Below are 18,142 nucleotides of genomic sequence, written 5' to 3'. Positions count from 1 at the left end.
AACAATTGTTGGAAAAATTACTTGCAAAGTATATGTCCTAACCGACTTGCCAAAACTAAAGTTTGTTAACAAGAAATGTGTGGAGTGGTTGAAAAAAATTGTTTTAATGACTCCAACCCAAGTGTATGTAAACTTCCGACTTCAACTGTAACTACGGTCCTGATGAAGCCAGTCCTTGTGGTTCCATCCCCTCTGGCTGGTAAGAAAATAAAATGACTGCTTCAACAAAAAACATTACATGACCTCATCATCCAAACAAGCATCGCTCAGAGGGATTAGGACCCGGCACGAGGTAGTGCTTTCTGCACTTTTCGGAAATTAAAGTCATTCCCTAACTGCTACCAGTTCTGAGAACCCTGTGGGAAACAGACGAGCGATTGTTGGGGGGGTGGATGTAGTCATTTCGCTATGGGAAACATAGCTAGAAGATATTTTGAGAAGAGGAAAGGAGAGAAATATCCATTAGGTGGTATACCATGGAACTATTTCAGTCAGACAAGAGTGAGTCTTTCTCCTCACAGAAACACACAGAATCTCTCCCTCTCTGACAAAGTTTGATTGTCTCACTGAGCCATAGACACTGTACACAATGTGGACCTGCATACCCCACTGTACTTCCAAGTAACTGGGTTTAGTCCATCTGAAAATGAAACAACAAACCCTACAGAAAAAAAAGATTTAAGGTTTTGTTGAGGGATATAACTGGCGTTACTTCATTCACATTTTGAGAGACAGACAGTAAGTGTCATGACTCATGATTTACTCTGCAGTAGGAAAAAAGGCTGCTCTTGACTTCCTGAGAAGCATCAAACACAATTTGACATCCAAAATAAAGATAAGGAGTGGAAAAATAAATGTGGCAACTGATTTTCTGTGCCAAGAACATTGCAAAACTGAAACATCATATCCTTGCAGGCCCTAAAGAGGTGGAATTCAACTTGATTGTTAAACCACATTACTGTGACTAACAGTTCACCTCACCATTTTACTGTCTGACTAGAGCTGGGTTTTCCAATAGGCTGCCCACAGGCCAAATTTGACCCCCCCCCCCCCCCAAGTTCTTTGAGCAAAAATAAAATATTTGTCTTTGGACATAAAGACTAAAATCACCAGGAAAATCAGAGTTATTTTAATTTAGGAAGTTCACGACTATTCCCACGCATAAATACAGAGGCATATGTGATCGTATCGCAATGTAATCAAGGTTGGAAATGATTCTGTTTCTGTCAAATACTATATCTGTTTGGGATTCTCGCGGTCAATTTGCAGTGGAGACATTATTTAAAACTATATTCTCTATATTCTCCCCCCAAGGAAATATCAACCCTGGGTTGAATGTAATAGGAGACCCCTGCACTTGAGGCAATAACACTTCAGACATGCATAGAAATGGCAGAGGTGCAAAATGAGTCGACACATATCCTATATTCTACAACTTGGAAGCATACACTCACGCTAACCTAATGACTACATCATAAACTGCACGTTGATGACAGCATAGCTATACGCATTTAGCAGAATGTTGCATAGTGTTCTGTATATATCAATGATGTCGCTCTTGCTGCTGGTGATTCTCCGACCCACCTCTATGCAGACAACACCATTCTGTATACTTCAGGCCCTTCTTTGGCCACTGTGTTAACAAACCTCCAGACGAGCTTCAATTCCATGCAACACTCTTTCCGTGGCCTCCAACTGCTCTTTAAATGCAAGGAAAACTAAATGCATGCTCTTCAACCGATCGCTGCCCGCACCCCCCCGTCCATCTAGCATCGCTTCTCTGGATGGCTCTGACTTAGAATACGTGGACAACTACAAATACTGTAAACTCTCCTTCCAGACTCACATTAAGCATCTCCAATCTAAAATGAAATCTAGAATTGGATTCCTATTTCGCAACAAAGCCTCCTTCACTTATGCTGCTAAACATACCCTCGTAAAACTGACTATCCTACCGATCCTGACTTCGGCAATGTCATTTACAAAATAGCCTCCAACACTCTACCTCGGCAAACTGGATGCAGTCTGTCACCAAAGCCCCATATACTACCCACCACTGCGACCTGTATGCTCTCGTTGGATGACCCCCTCTACATATTCATCTCCAAACCCACTGGCTCCAGGTCATCTATAAGTCTTTGCAAGGTAAAGCCCCGCCTTATCTCAGCTCACTGGTCACCATAGCAACACTCAGCCGTAGCAGACGCTCCAGCAGGTACATTTCACTGGTCATCCCCAAAGCCAACACCTCCTTTGGCCTTCCAGTTCTCTGCTGCCAATGACTGGAACGAACTGCAAAAGTCACTGAAGCTGGAGACTTCTATCTCCCTCACTAACTTTAAGCATCAGCTGTCAGAGCAGCTTACCGATCATTCCACCTGTACACAGCCCATCTGTAACTAGCCCACCTCATCCCCATATAATCTTACTACATTTCCACACACTGTATATAGATTTTTTTTATTTTCTATTCCACTCCTGGTTGGATGGGGAGTGGAGTGTGCAATTTGAAAGGGTTGTGAGGTGCTGATAAGAGGCACTGTTAGGGAATTTGTAACACTTTTAATTTTTAATTTTACCTTTATTTAACCAGGTAGGCCTCATTTAGTTCTCATTTACAACTGCGACCTGGCCAAGAAAAAGCACACAAACAAACAGCAGAGTTGTTGTTGGGATAAATGGGATAAACCAACGTATGGTCAATAACTGTCTGAAAGTCTATGGGTACCATAAACTGACCTCTCAAACTCTCTGACCCGTGTGACCCGGCCCTGATTGGTTGCCAACCAAGTAGCTAGGTCAGTTGCTAGGGGGCCGGACACCCTTCTGACTCTCCAGGTCTCACACTACACAGTCTCCTTCAAGCAAGCTCCTGCACCTCAGCCCTGCCCAACACAACTGGACTCCTCCATATATCTCCGTGGACATGTGGGATGGTGTGCGTGCACCAAGTGAGTTGCGTGACATGTATACTGTTATTCATAGTTAGTCATATAACTACTGCCTATTGTGTGTTGCCTCTCTGTTTACTTTGTTACGCCATGTAGGATTGGGCTATATCAACCTGTCCTATCGTGACTATGTACATGATATACGATGGCGTCGCTCCCTATTGCCCACCACAAATTATTTTTTTTTAAATAAATGTGTAACAAAAACCTCAGCTAAAACCACCATTGGGCTACAGTGTGAAATCACATGCTACAACTGGACGAATCATAACGAAAGATAATCAAATCAAATCTATTTATATAGTATAGCCCTTCTTACATTAGCTGATTTCTCAAAGTGCTGTGCAGAAACCCAGCCTAAAACCCCAAACAGCAAGCAATGCAGGTGTAGAAGCACGGTGGCTAGGAAAAACTCCCTAGAAAGGCCAAAACCTAGGAAGAAACCTAGAGAAGAACCAGGCTATGAGGGATGGCCAGTCCTCTTCTGGCTGTGCCGGGTGGAGATTATAACAGAACATGGCCAAGATGTTCAAATGTTCATAAATGACCAGCGTGGTCAAATAATAATAATCACAGTAGTTGTCGAGGGTGCAGCAAGTCAGCACCTCAGGAGTCAATGTCTGTTGGCTTTACATAGCAGATCATTAAGAGTATCTCTAACACTCCTGCTGTCTCTAGACAGTTGAAAACAGCAGGTCTGGGACAGGTAGCACGTCCGGTGAACAGGTCAGGGTAATAAAGTAAAGGGAAATCTTTTCTAAAATTAATTTCTGGTGGAGCTTCATCATGGAACCGGTTTGTTCTGTTTGTTTCTGTCTGTGTCTGTGTGTCGTGCATACCATGATGGAGCAAAGTGTTAGTCACACAGGCTGTCTTGCCATATTCATTCTGTGAGCTGCTTTACACGACTACCAGTTGAGAGCTGCATGCTCTTACTACCAGACAGATTACTCCGCTAGGCTGTGTGGTGTGCATGTCATAAATAATCAACATAATGAAGTAACAGCTTCGGGATATGTGTCCGTTTCTTCATCAATTGTGTCGATTGAAAATAGCATTTTTTACAATATTTCTTTCACTGGCCCACTGACGTAGATGATTGACTTGTCTCCAAAACTCCAAAAATGATTGTCTCCAAAACTTCCTAGGCCAGCGGGCAGCCCTGTATGTAGAGCCCTGTATGGTAAAGGGAGATTTGATTAAACAGAGTTTTAACACAATCCCAGAAGTGACGGAGGGAAAGACGGACATAAGGCTTGTTTGGACAGTGTGGTTTCAATACCGGAGATGAAAAATAATGTTCTGGGCATAATCACTTTCTAATGCCTTAATCAAAACATTCTCTCAAAAAGTCAGCTTGAGTATCTCACAACTTGATTTATTTGACTCTTATCACCCAAAGCTATCAATGTGTGGAAATTAGAGGCTTGGTTGAGAGGGTTAATAAGAGGCCATTCAGTTGTGAAGATCATCTATCCCTGCTCTAAAGGTCGAAAAAACGATGTAGGCTAGAGGCAGGCGCCCGAGGCCAGAGAGGACAGCCAACCAGATGACAGGGCACAGGCTGTCAGCAGGTTATGGCCCATTTGGACCAGCTGGTTCACACTTGCGATTGAATCTGGTGAACTCACTCACACTCAGTCCAGAGCCAATCGGACAGGGCATAGTTTGTTTGCCGTTCTGTTCTCACACAAAAAATAACAAGCCATATGTCACCAAGGAGACGAAAAGGCTGACAAAAGGCCATTGAGAATGCTTGAGGAAACTGAGCATAGACGTGTTGTTGTAAACGCACCTCGCCTACAAACACACATCACCTTGGTTAGATTGGCTCCTTCACTCACCCGCTGCTCTGTAGAGGATCTTGGGCTCGAAGAATATGCAGGGGTTCTGATCTGCGATGCAGGACAGCAGCAGTCCCTTACACTGGACCGGACCTCTGGGTATTACAACCTGGAGTGAAACACATAATACATTACCCTTTCACACTATCGTGCCAACCTGAACTGTACTGCTCAGACATTTTCTTATAACGTTGTCCTTTTTCTGCACGTTTCCAGCAACTATTAAGGGAGTGTACCCAGGGCAACAGTACAGCATGCCTCGACTTAGTAGTGCAAATAGGGGGTTTCTGTACCCACACAGACCATACTATTCAACTGGTACGCAAACAAACGACCCAGATGATGTGCAATTGGGTGGAAAGCAGAAGCCGGCTTCCTCTACATCCGAGCTAGACATTTGAGCCTTCTCGGACCCCTTGCAGTGTTTATTACCTTGACCTTTGAAAAAGACAACGAAGGATGTTTACTGTACTGACAATGGCCGTAAAGCGCTAACTGCTGCTGTGGTGCTTGGCTGCGTAGGAGAACTTTAGACTTTTATTCCTTTCATGTTGGTGGGGGGGGGGTGAATCATATTTGACATTTTTAGCACGCACTCGTTTCCCTCCGAGCGTACGTGCATTAAATGCCAGCTTAAATCACACACGCTCACAGATCAGCCGGTTGAACCCCAGGTGACCGCCCAGGGTGTACAGTGAGTCAGGTATTGATTTGAGAGTCCATGTGCATAATTTCCCTGTCATTGCTGTGGACGTAAAGCAATATGCAGCAGCCGCCGGGGTTTGGAAATTAAGGGAGGGGGGTGCATGAATAGGTCAATAGCAATTTGAGGTAGATCTTTTTCTACCCTCATCAAATCAACAATCCAAACAGACCAGTGGGTGTTTAAGCAAAGGTACATACACAGAGATAGACTACGCCAAAATATGTGCAACAAAGTGCAGCGCAGTGAAGCGAAGAGAGAGGTTGGCTAACTGATACAGGGGAAAAGATGCGTGTGCCTTAGATCATAAAGACAGGCTCGTTTAGGAAGGGGCAAGCAGAGCAGAAGTAAATAGGTTATACGGTGCTTTAAGAGTACCGAGTACAGGTGAGGTGGAGAAGTGAGTGAGTAGAGGACGGGTTGGGGGAGGGGGTGGGGGGGCGATAGGGATGAGTGTCTAACCTTGATGCCTGGGCAGTGGGCGAAGAAGGCCTCTGGACTCTGGGAATGGTAGAGCGAGCCGTGGCCCACGCAGCCCCACGGCGCCCGGATGGTGAGGTTCCCGCAGTCAAATAGGTTGCCGGAGCGATAGCGGTACTTGGCTGCTTCGTTTACAATCTGAAGACAGACAGACCGAGATACATGAATAATAATAGTCAGAGCGAGACATTCATAACAATACCTCAGTCTCTAGACATTCTTAACAATACCTCAGTCTCCCACAACATTAAGACGACACGATTGTGTAGGCTCGGCCCTAATTTATGGCTCTCCGTCACCTTCGGCTGCATGGCAAATGGCTCAGCAAAACACAAAAAGACCATGCCCAAGGACCAGTACACCCTTCCCACCTAAGAGGGGCCAAACCTCTCCAACAGAAACCAGAGAATTGACTACAGAAATGTGCGTAAGGTACCAAACATGGCTGCAATAGTATTATTCTATATTCAACTGAGATGACATCTACATGGATGTCTGATCTCTATGGTTACTTGTAGTTGCTCAGAGTGACCTCTGTCAATACTGTATTAAATTGTCCTACCCAGCCCACCCCCCCAGGTCATCACACATAGATGAGACCCACTTCCTAGAGGATGTTGGCTGGTTTGATGCGATATCTTAGTTTTACTACCATTGGTTGAGTCTGCGGGTTGGTCAACAATTGAGTTTTGAATAGATCTGGTAATAAATGGGACAAAGGTCTGTTGTTCTTGCTCTTCTCCTGCTTCCTGCCCATGGAAATAGGTTGTATGGACATTTTTATTTTGTGAGCTGCCAAGGCCAATGCCCGGAGTAGGTCTGATTAGTTCACGCTTTGTCTCGTAAGTTAGTTAACCTTAAGATGTATATGACTAGAATTATGCTTTGTTAATGTCAGTACTGCCTTGTATGTGAATCTATTCATGTTACAAAGCTATTAAATAATACTTGCTTTCATATTTCGCTTATCATGAGTTCAGGACCATTCCATAATACTTGATTTCACAATAAATGTTAAACGGAGACGGATAAACACTTGAATTTAGGCCAATAGCATTGTCTTAATACGGGTCACATGTGAAGTAAACATTGAGAACACCTGCTCTTTCCGTGATAGACTGACGAAGTGAATACAGGTGAAAGCTATGATCGACCCCTTATTGATGTCACTTGTTAAAGTCCACTTCAAAATCAGTGTAGATGAAGGGGGCAAGTTAAAAACATATTTTTAAAGCCTTGAGACATGAATTGTTTGTGTGCGCCATTCAGAGGGTGAGTGGGCAAGACAAAGTATTTAAGTGCCTCTGAACGCGGTATGGTAGTAGGTGCCAGGTGCATCGGTTTGTGTCAAGAACTGCACCGCTGATGGGTTTTTCATGCTCAACAGCTTCCAGTGTGTATCAAGAATAGTCCACCACCAAAAAGGACATCCAGCAAACCTGGCAACGGTGGCAAGCATTGGAGTCAACATGGGCCAGCATCCCTGTGGAACGCTTTTGTCACCTTGTAGATTCCATGCCTCGACAAATTGAGTCTGTTCTGAGGGCAACTCAATATAAGGTGTTCTTAATGTTTTGTACACTGAGTATATTCACAATGCATTGAGAAAGTATTCAGACCCATTGACTGTCTCCACATTTTATTACGCTACAGCCTTATTCTAAAATATATTAAAATATTCCCCCCCCCCCCCCCCCTCATCGATCTCAAATCAAATTGTATTGTCACGTGCGCCGAACATACAGGTGTAGACCTTAACATACAAATGCAAGCCCTTAACCAACAACTCAGTTGAAAAAAAAGAGTCAAGAAAATATTCTCTAAATAAACTAAAGTAAAGAATAAAAAGTTTCAACAAAATAAAGAGGCTATATACAGGGGATACTGGTACTGAGTCAATGTATGGGGGTAAAGGTTAGTTGAGGTCATTTGTACATTTAGGTAGGGGTAAAGTAACTATTTATAGATAATAAACAGTAAGTAGCAGCAGTGTAAAAACAAAGGGGGGGGGTCACTGTAAGTAGTCTGGGTGGCAATGTGACAATACATTTTGCAAATGTATTAAAACATTAATATCACATTTATGTAAGTATTCAGTATTCCCTTTACTCAGTACTTTGCTTAAGCACCTTTGGCAGCGATTACTGCCAGCCTTCTTGGGTATAACGCTACAAGCTTGACACACCTGTATTTGGGGAGTTTCTCACACTCATCTCTGCAGATCCTCTCAAGCTCTGTCAGGTTGGATGGGGAGCGTCACTGCACAGCTATTTTCAGGTCTCTCCAGAGATGTTCGATCGGGTTCAAGTCCGAGCTCTGACTGGACCACTCAAAGACATTCACAGACTCAACACGAAGCCACTCCTGCATTGTCTTGGCTATGTACTTAGGGTTGTTGTCCTGTTGGAAGGTGAACCGTCGCCGCAGCCTAAGCTCCTGAGCAGGTTTTCATCAAGGTTCGCTCTGTATTTTGCTTCGTTCATCTTTCGGTCGATCCAGACTAGTGTCCTAGTCCCTGCCGCTGAAAACCATCCCTACAGCATGATGCTGACACCACCATGCTTCACCGTAGGGATGCTGCCAGGTTTCCTCCAGAGGTGACGCTTGGCATTCAGGCCAAAGAGTTACATTTTGGTTTCATCAAACCAGAGAATCTTATTTCTCATAGTCTGAGTCCTTTAGGTGCATTTTGGCAAACTGCAAGCGGGCTGTCATGTTCCTTTTACTAAGGAGTGGCTTCCGTCTGGACACTCTACCATAAAGGCCTGATTGTTGGAGTACTACAGAGATGGTTGTCTTCTGGAAGGTTCTCCCATCTCCACAGAGGAACTCTGGAGCGTTGTCAGAGTGACCATTGGGTTCTTGGTCACCTCCCTGACCAAGGCCCTTCAGCTCCGTTTGGCCGGGCAGCCAGCTCTAAGAATGAGTTAAGAATGATGAAGGCCACTGTGTTCTTGGGGACCTTCAATGGTGCAGACATTTTTTGGTACCCTTTCCCAGAAATCTCGGAACTCTACGGACAATTCCTTCGACATCATGGCTTGGTGTTTGCTCTGACATGCGCTGTCAACTGTGGGACCTTATATAGACAGGTGTGTGTGCGCCTTTCCAAATCATGTCCAATCAATTGAATTTACCACAAGTGGACTCCAATCAAGTTGTTAAAAGAGCTCAAGGATGACCAATGGAAACAGGGTGCATTTGTGCACAATTGAGTCTCATAGCAAAGGGCATGAATACTAATGTAAATAATGTATTTATGGAGTTTTTATACGTTTGCAAAAATGTCTAAAGGCGTGTTTTTGCTTTGTCATTATGGGGTATTGTGTGTAGATTGATGAGGAAAAATATATATTTTATCAATTTTATAATAAGGCTGCAACATAAAATGTGGAAAAAGTGAAGGGGTCTGAATACTTTCCAAATGCACAGCAAATGCTAGAGGTTTTTATTTTATTTTACCTTTATTTAACTAGGCAAGTCAGTTAAGAACAAATTCTTATTTTCAATGACGGCCTTGAACTGCCTGTTCAGGGGCAGAACGACAGATTTGTACCTTGTCAGCTCGGGGATTTGAACTTGCAACCTTCCGGTTACTAGTCCAACGCTCTAACCACTAGGTTAGCCGCTCTAACCACCCTGCCGCCCCAGGTCAACCGATTAATCGGCATGGCCGGGCTTTCATAACAATCGTAAATCGGCCTTTATGGAAGCCGATTATGGCCGATTACGTTGCAATCCTCAAGGAGACTGCGTGGCAGGCTGACCACCTGTTACGTGAGTGCAGCATCAAAAGGACCTTGTGGATGCAAGGAGCCAAGGTAAGTTGCTAGCTAGCATTAAACTGATTTTATAAAAAACAATCAATCTTCACATAATCACTAGTGAACTACACATGGTTGATGATATTACTAGGTTAACGAGCTTGTCCTGCGTTGCATATAATCAAAGAGGTGCCTGTTAATTTATCATCGAATCACAGCCTACTTGAACTTTTCCAAAAGGTGATGATTTAACAAAAGTACATTCGCGAAAAAAGAACAATCGTTGCACAAATGTACCTAACCATAAACATCAATGCCTTTCTTAAAATCAATACACAGAAGTATATTTAAACCTGAATATTTAGTCAAAAGAAATTTGATAGCAGGCAATATTTACTAGGGAAATTGTGTCACTTCTCTTGCGTTCAGTGCAAGCAGAGTCAGGGTATATGCAGCAGTTTGGGCGGCTGGCTTGTTGCGAACTGTGTGAAGACCATTTTTTCCTAACAAAGACCCATTCATTTGCCAAAATTTTACAAAATGATTACATAACATTGAAGGTTGTGCAATGTAACAGCAATATGTATACTTACGGTTGCCTCCCGTTAGATAAAATACGTAACAGTTCCGTATTTCACTGAAAGAATAAACTTTTTCTTTTCGAAATGATAGTTTCCGGATTTGACCGTATTAATGACCAAAAGGCTCGTATTTCTGTGTGTTAATTATATTATAATTAAGTCCATGATTTGATAGAGCAGTAGCAGGCCCGTAAGCATTCATTCAAACAGCACTTTACTGCGTTTGCCAGGAGCTCTTAGCAATGCTTGCTGCACAGCGCTGTTTATGACTTCAAGCCTATCAATTCCCAAGATTAGGCTGGCAATACTAAAGTGCCTACAAGAACATCCAATAGTCAAAGGTAGATGAAATACAAATGGTATAGAGAGAAATAGTCGACGCGTCATAATTCCTATAACTACAACCTAAAACTTCTTAACTAGGATTATTGAAGACTTATGTTAAAAGGAACCACCAGCTTCATATGTTCTCATGTTCTGAGCAAGGAACTTAGACATTAGCTTTTTTACATGGCACATATTGCACTTTTACTTTATTCTCCAACACTGTGTTATTGCATTATTTAAACCAAATGGAACAAGTTTCATTATTTATTTGAGACTAAATTGATTTTATTTATGCATCAAGTTCAAATAAAAGTGTTCATTGTTCATTCAGTATTGTCATGATTGTCATTATTACAAATATCTATCTATATAAAAATTGGCCGATTAATCGGTATTGGCTTTTTTTGGTCCTCCAATTATCGATATTGAAAAATATATATATATATATATTTTTTTTAAATCGGTCAACCTCTAGTAAATACTTATATCAAATATTACCACACAACAGTTGACCTTACCCATCACGAAAAACTATTAAAAACCACAGGTTCCGAGGGGTCTTTTTGGTCTGTAGTTAATATATTACTTGCCAATACATTCCGATGATCATATAAAGTACCTCGGAACCGGATTTCAGAACCTTTTTCCACTTACGTATTCACGGTTGACAGAACCTGACCCTTCCACTGATGGTGTCCAAGGCTTTATTCCATCCAATACTCAGGTTGACAATTCTTTCTTGATTTTATGCATCTCTGGGGGCCATTTTGGAAAGAGAGAGAGGAGAGTAGTGTGTGTGTGTGTGTGTGTGCTCTATTTATAGCAGAAATGCGCCAGCAAAGAGTGTTAAAAGCTAATGTGTGGTTGGCATCAGGCCAAATTGCACCTCAATTATAAATGTTTTGCTTTTTTTGACAGCGTTTGATTACAACTTGATTGTGTGGAAGCCTAATCACATATGAGCAGAGAACTCACTAGAGAAAATATTATATTTACACTAATAACACAAGATTGACATGGATGCAAATGAGGCAGGTGAACGAGAGAAGCAGAAATGGGAAATGGATTCCAGTAGTCCCTGATCAAATCTGTTCCCTTCACACGAGAAGCTGGGCTATGATGACAACAAATAAAACCATCTGTGTAATCAAACAGGCAAACAAGTGACTGAGAAATGACACTTTATGCACAGAGAGCAGACAGACTGGCTCACCTGGTCGAAGGCAGGGTAAATGTAGTCGGCAAACTGGATCTCAGCGATGGCCGTGGCGCCGGCAACCGCCGCACCGATTCCAAATCCTACAATGCCTTGCTCACACAGAGGAGTGTTGAACACACGGTCTTTACCTGGAGAGAGAAAGAGGAGGGGAGAGGGTTACTCAGCTATCTTCTACCAAGGGGGCTGATGACGACAAATAAGAGCACACACATATCAACCAACAGAGAGAGTTTGTGCTGTGTATTTCTGACTAATTTCTTCAAAAACATCCACTCATTCATTTTCAATTAGGGATGAAATCCAAGCAAAACACAGTGTAATAGGGCCAGGGCACATGGTGGATGACAAGGTGTGTCAGTCACCCCCCAATAAACCAACACTTGCTTCATAAGTGTGTTTAATCATTGCAGTGTCTCCTTAAAATAGCACCTGGACTTAAAAGAAGTGAAGTGACACACAGAGACAGAGGATTCCTCCTCAACTGGAGCAAAGTCGGCTGTGACGCACTAAAAAGCCCTAGTCTGAAAAATAAACACAAAAACTATTTTTCCATCCTCCACTCTATAATCTTGACAGCGAGCCGCAGGACTGGGGCTCTACATTTGGGGAGGAATGTTATTTTGGTCCTCTTGCTTTGTTTAATTGCTAAGAAGCAAGTATTTTCTGTCTTTGATCCCTCCGAACCTCGTTTCTGTCCCGTCCAGGGAGACCTGACCTCAAGCGGCCCTCCTCTCACCACAGACCGGACACCATCAGAGCACCACAAGCCCTCAGAAATGAATAATTAGGACAAACCATCACAGTCCAATCAGAAGCTTGTGTACTTGTAAAACACAGCCAGAGTAAACAAATACATCGGGTGGTCAACGAGTGACACAGTGAGCTCCAAACGTATTGGGACAGTGACAATTGTTTTGTTGTTTTGGCTCTGTACTCCAGAACGCTGGCTTTGAAATGATACAATGACTATGTTGAAGGGCAGACTGTCAGCTTTAATTTGAGTGTCTTTTCATCCGTATCGGGTGAACCGTTTAGAAATTACAGCACTTTTACAGCCTCCCTATTTTAGGGGCCCACAAATTCACTTGTGTATTAAAGTAGTTCAAAGTTGAGTATTTGATCCTATACTCCGAGCACGCAATGACCGACATCAAAGCTTGTGACTCTGCAAAGTGGTTGGATTGCATTTTTCTGTTGGTTTTTGGTTGCGTTACAGATGCTGTACGATGTCATTCTGGAGTAACTTCTACGTGAATGTGGATGCTACCATGATTACGGATGGGCCTGAGTGAATCGTGAATAAGGATGAGTGAGAATGTTAGACGCACAAATATATCATACCCACCACACATGCTAACCTATCACGATTACAATAAGAGGTAAGCATTTTTTTTTTGTGGGGTATGATATTTTTGCATCTGTAACATTCTCACTCATTTTAACATGGAAGTGTTCATAAACATTCTATTCTTACTTACAATTTTAAAAGGAATATGGGACCAAATACAACATCTTTTGACTACTTTAAAACACATAGGTGAATTTGCCCCAATACTTTTGGTTCCACAAATATTGTGTCAATGTCCCAATACTTTTGGAGCTCACATTAGATGAATATGCACTGACCTCGCACGCGTTTGAGGCATCTATTGGCTACTCATTCATTAACTAATTTTAATTTAGGAGAAATAGAAAGACCGAGGTCGAAGTGGCTATTCGTTTCCAGGTGGACGGCGCAGGAGACACTTCCTGTGCGCACGCTACTCAGTGGCGGACTAATGCATCACTGGGGTGAATGAGTCAGTCAGCCACACAAATAGAGATTAGCCTACTTCCCATAAAGCTGCATGTGGTATAACGGAAGAGAGAGAGAGAGGGATTAAAAAAAAATCCCTCTCCGCCATCTATCTACCTAGATGAGATTAAAAATAATGATCCCTAGCAGAAGGTCAACACATCTGACGTCAAATACAACAAAAGAAAGCACAAAGAGGGAGATGTGCATTGGCTTTTCGAAAATCTAATCATATACTTACACCTAGCCAGGGGTGAATCACGACTGGTGTCCACATTATGGAGATGAGGGTAAAGAATTCTACATTATCAGGAGGCAGCACACAAAATACATAATGGCCATTTCAAAACCTGCACATTTGTAACAGCAGTACACCCGCACTAGTTAATCCACTGTAAAAAATCATTTCATATTAGGATAATAAAAGGGGGAATTCAAGTGTGCAAGAATGATTACTACTATATGAAAAGATGACGCGATTATTATTAAAATCAAGTTTCTATCGAAAATGTGTCTCCTTGCAATCAACATTTGTAAGCAGGCATAGATATAGCAGGACTATCACACACAATTTTGGAGTTTTAACCAATAGGTGTATGCATGAAAATGGTTCTCTGCTGCCATCTGGTGGTATCACAATGTCATTAATATTAAAATCAGCACAAACATACTGATACGTTTGTCCAAAATGGTAAGGGGAAAGTATTCAGCCTCTTACCATATTTGTCTCGGAGACCCACGGTGCAACGAAATACTCCACCAAAGGCGACATCTTCCCCAAAGATGACTGAAGGACAGATACAGGTACATCTCATATTGATTGACACAGTAACACATAGGCCTAACATTTCTAAATGGCATGTCTTATTCACGGATATCCTCCAAAACATTGATGAACACATGAACACATTAAATGACAATCCAGACCAGTTTTATTACCTGCTGTGGGATCGCTGGCGAGAGTGTTGTCCAAGGCACTGGTCACAGACTGAAATAAGTTCATCTTTGTGGTGGGGCCTACAAGAAGTTGGGAGAATTTTATGGAGCGATTAAAAAGTGTCAACAGAAATGATTTGAAATCCACATTTTTTTTTATTTGTATATAGATATTGAATTTGTAATGAACAGATGGAATGGTTTAATTCATAAATTATTTTCATTTGAAACTGAATTGAATAAATATTGCCTTGAGATTTCAAATTAGGTTCATATTTAAATTCTATATCAGTTTCAAAATTATAAATAATGGAATTCTTTGCATGTGTATCAAGTCTACAAACTATAATTTCCAGTTTTAGCAAAGAGAGATCCACACACACACAGTCGGAAGTTTACATACACTTAGGTTGGAGTCATTACAACTTGTTTTTCAACCACTCCACAAATTTCTTGTCAACAAAATATAGTTTTGGCAAGTCGGTTAGGACATCTACTTTGTGCATGACACAAGTAATTTGTCCAACAATTGCTTACAGACTATGTAAAAATTCCCTGACTTAGGTCAGTTAGCATCACCACTATACTTTAAGAATGTGAAACGTCAGAATAATAGTAGAGATAATTATTTATTTCAGATTTTAGTTCTTTCATCACATTCCCAGTTGGTCACAAGTGTATATACTCAATTAGAATTTGGTAGCATTTCCTTTAAATTGTTTAACTTGGGTCAAACATTTCAGATAGCCTTCCACAAGCTTCCCACAATACGTTGGGTGAATTATGGCCCATTCCTCCTGAGAGAGCTGGTGTAACTGAGTCAGGTTTGTAGGCCTCCTTGCTCACACACACTTTTTCAGTTCTGCCTACACATTTTCTATAGGATTGAGGTCAGGGCTTTGTGATGGCAACTCCAATACCTTGACTTTGTTGTCCTTAAGCCATTTTGCCACAACTTTGGAAGTATGCTTGGGGTCATTGTCCATTTCGGTCATTGCTGAGCAGCCTTTCGGGTTATGTCGATATAGGACTCGTTTTACTGTGGATATAGATACTTTTGAACCGGTTTCCTCCAGCATCTTCACAAGGTCCTTTGCTGCTGTTCTGGAATTAATTTGCACTTTTCGCACAAAAGTATATTCATCTCTAGGAGACAGAACACGTCGCCTTCCTGGGCGGTATGACGGCTGCATGGTCCCAAGATTGTTATACTTGCGTACTATTGTTTGTACAGATGAACATGGTACCTTCAGGCGTTTGGAAATTGCTCCCAAGGATGAACCAGACTTGTGGAGGTCTACAATTGTTTTTCTGAGGTCTTGGCTGATTTATTTTGATTTTCCCATGATGTCAAGCAAAGAGTCACTGAGTTTGAAGGTAGGCCTTGAAATACATCCACAGATACACCTCCAATTGACTTAAATTATGTCAGTTAGCCTATCAGAAGCTTCCAAAGCCATGACATCATTTTCTGGAATTTTCCAAGCTGTTTAAAGGCACAGTCAACTTAGTGTATGTTAACTTCTGACCCACTGGAATTGTGATACAGTGAATCATAAGTGAAATAATCTGTCTGTAAACAATTGTTGGAAAAATTACTTGTCATGCACAAAGTAGATGTCCTAACCGAATTGCCAAAACTATAGTTTGTTAACAAGAAATTTGTGGAGTGGTTGAAAAATCTGTTTTAATGACTCCAACCTAAGTGTATGTAAACTTCCGACTTCAACTGTAAGTTTTAGATCTCAGCTGAATCTGGTAATGAATGGTGTGGCTGTTGAAAAAGTTGAGGAGACTAAATGAATTGGTGTTACCTTAGATTGTAAACTGTTGTGGTCAAAACATAGATTCAAAGATTGGACAGACCTCTCCCCATCTTTACAATAATAAAGAGATGCTCCGCTTTTTTGACAGCAGACTCCACAATGCAATTCCGGCACGCTCTAGTTTTATCTTATCTTGATTATTGTCCAGTCATATGATCAAGTGCTGCAAAGAAAGACCTAGTTAAACTGCAGCTGGCGCAGAACAGAGCTGCATGTCTTGCGCTGCATTGTAATCCGAGGGCTAATATTAACACTATGCATGCCAGTCTCGCTTGGCTACGAGTTGAGGAAAGACTGACCTCGTCACTTCTTGTTATTATAAGAAACATTGTGTTGGAAATTCCAAAAATTGTTTGCATAGTCAACTCACACACCTCACACTTTACCCACCAGACATGCCACCAATGGTCTTTTCGCGGTCCCCAGGTCCAGAACAAATTCACGGAAACGTACAGTATTATACAGAGCCAAGAATGCATGAAACTACCTTCCATCGTGTATATATAGCGCCAGTGAACAGCAAACCTGGTCTTAAAAAAATACAGCAACACCTCACGGCACAACACAGCACCAGTTCCAATCCAATGTCATTAATCAAATGCTATGCATTTACATTTGTTGGATGACATGAAAATATAGCTTTTTGGCCACACACACCAGTGGTGAGTTAGGCGTCAAAATAGAAAATAGCCTTATACCTACTGTAAAGTATGGTGGTGGATCTGATTTTAAAATGGGGCCATTTTACTTCCACTGGTCCTGCGGCCCTGGTTAAGGTCAACAGCATCATGAACTTTACCTAGTACCCTGATATTTTTGCCAAAAAACCTGGTTGCCTCTGCAAGGAGGCTGAAACTAGGTCGGAGGTGGACCTTCCAGCAAGTCAATAATCCCAAGTGACCCAAAATCCAAAGAAATTGTTAATTGACCACAAAAATCTACATTTTGCAATGGCCATGTCAGAATATCAAGGATCTGGAAATATTATGTATAGAGTTCTCCAGTCTCATAAAACATTTTAGAAAAAGGCTCAGTGCCGTTATCCTCACAAGGTGGGTTCAAACTCAAGCCTAGTTTGACTGATGGGGTTTTAACCCAAGTCTCCTGTAACTTTTCAGGACTCTAACCAGTTACTCATCACGCAAGCATCGCAAGTCACAGAACCAATGCCTAGGCCTTAGCTCCGCAGGCTAACAAAGTCTTAACCCAGTCAGTCATGTTTTTTGAAAAAACATTTAACCTTTATTTAACTAGGCACGTTAGTTAAGAACAAATTCTTATTTACAATGACTGCCTACCGAGGAACAGTGGGTTAACTGCCTTGTTCAGGGGCAGAATGACAGATTTTTACCTTGTCAGCTCAGGGAATCGACAAGTACCCTTGACAAAGACATGAAACTAAAGAAGTCAGCATGCTTCAGTTTGGCTGGCGGCTAGCCAAACCGAATGAGTGTGCTCGAATACTCCCTTAAAATACCTTTGCTTGGCCTTACGAGTGGCGCAGCGGACTAAGGCACTGCATTGCAATGCTGAGCAGTCACTACAGCCTCGGGTTCGATACCAGGCTGTGTTACAGCCAGCCGGGCCCGGGAGAGCCATGAGGCGGCACCCAATTGGACCAGTGTCATCCGGGGTAGTGGAGGGTTTGACCGGATGGGTTTTCCTTGTCTCATCATACTCTAGTGACTCCTTGTGGTGGGCTGAGCGTCTGCAAGC

General features: G+C 42.1%; 1 protein-coding gene across 1 annotated transcript in view; it reads right to left on the bottom strand.

Annotated features, from left to right (window-relative positions):
• Positions 1-18,142, bottom strand: part of LOC139394645 (2-oxoisovalerate dehydrogenase subunit beta, mitochondrial-like) — a 92,336-nt gene that overhangs the window by 64,236 nt on the left and 9,958 nt on the right. Inside the window, exons 2-6 of the mRNA XM_071142752.1 lie at positions 14,604-14,681; positions 14,383-14,451; positions 11,864-11,997; positions 5,961-6,116; positions 4,796-4,904 (exon numbers count right to left, since the gene is read on the bottom strand). Of these exons, the coding sequence (XP_070998853.1) occupies positions 4,796-4,904; positions 5,961-6,116; positions 11,864-11,997; positions 14,383-14,451; positions 14,604-14,681 (546 nt within the window). The remainder of the gene's footprint in view (positions 1-4,795; positions 4,905-5,960; positions 6,117-11,863; positions 11,998-14,382; positions 14,452-14,603; positions 14,682-18,142) is intronic.

This window comes from Oncorhynchus clarkii, chromosome 3 (assembly GCF_045791955.1).
Source record: "Oncorhynchus clarkii lewisi isolate Uvic-CL-2024 chromosome 3, UVic_Ocla_1.0, whole genome shotgun sequence".
NCBI lineage: Eukaryota > Metazoa > Chordata > Actinopteri > Salmoniformes > Salmonidae > Oncorhynchus > Oncorhynchus clarkii.
This window is presented reverse-complemented; position numbering and strand designations above follow the sequence as displayed.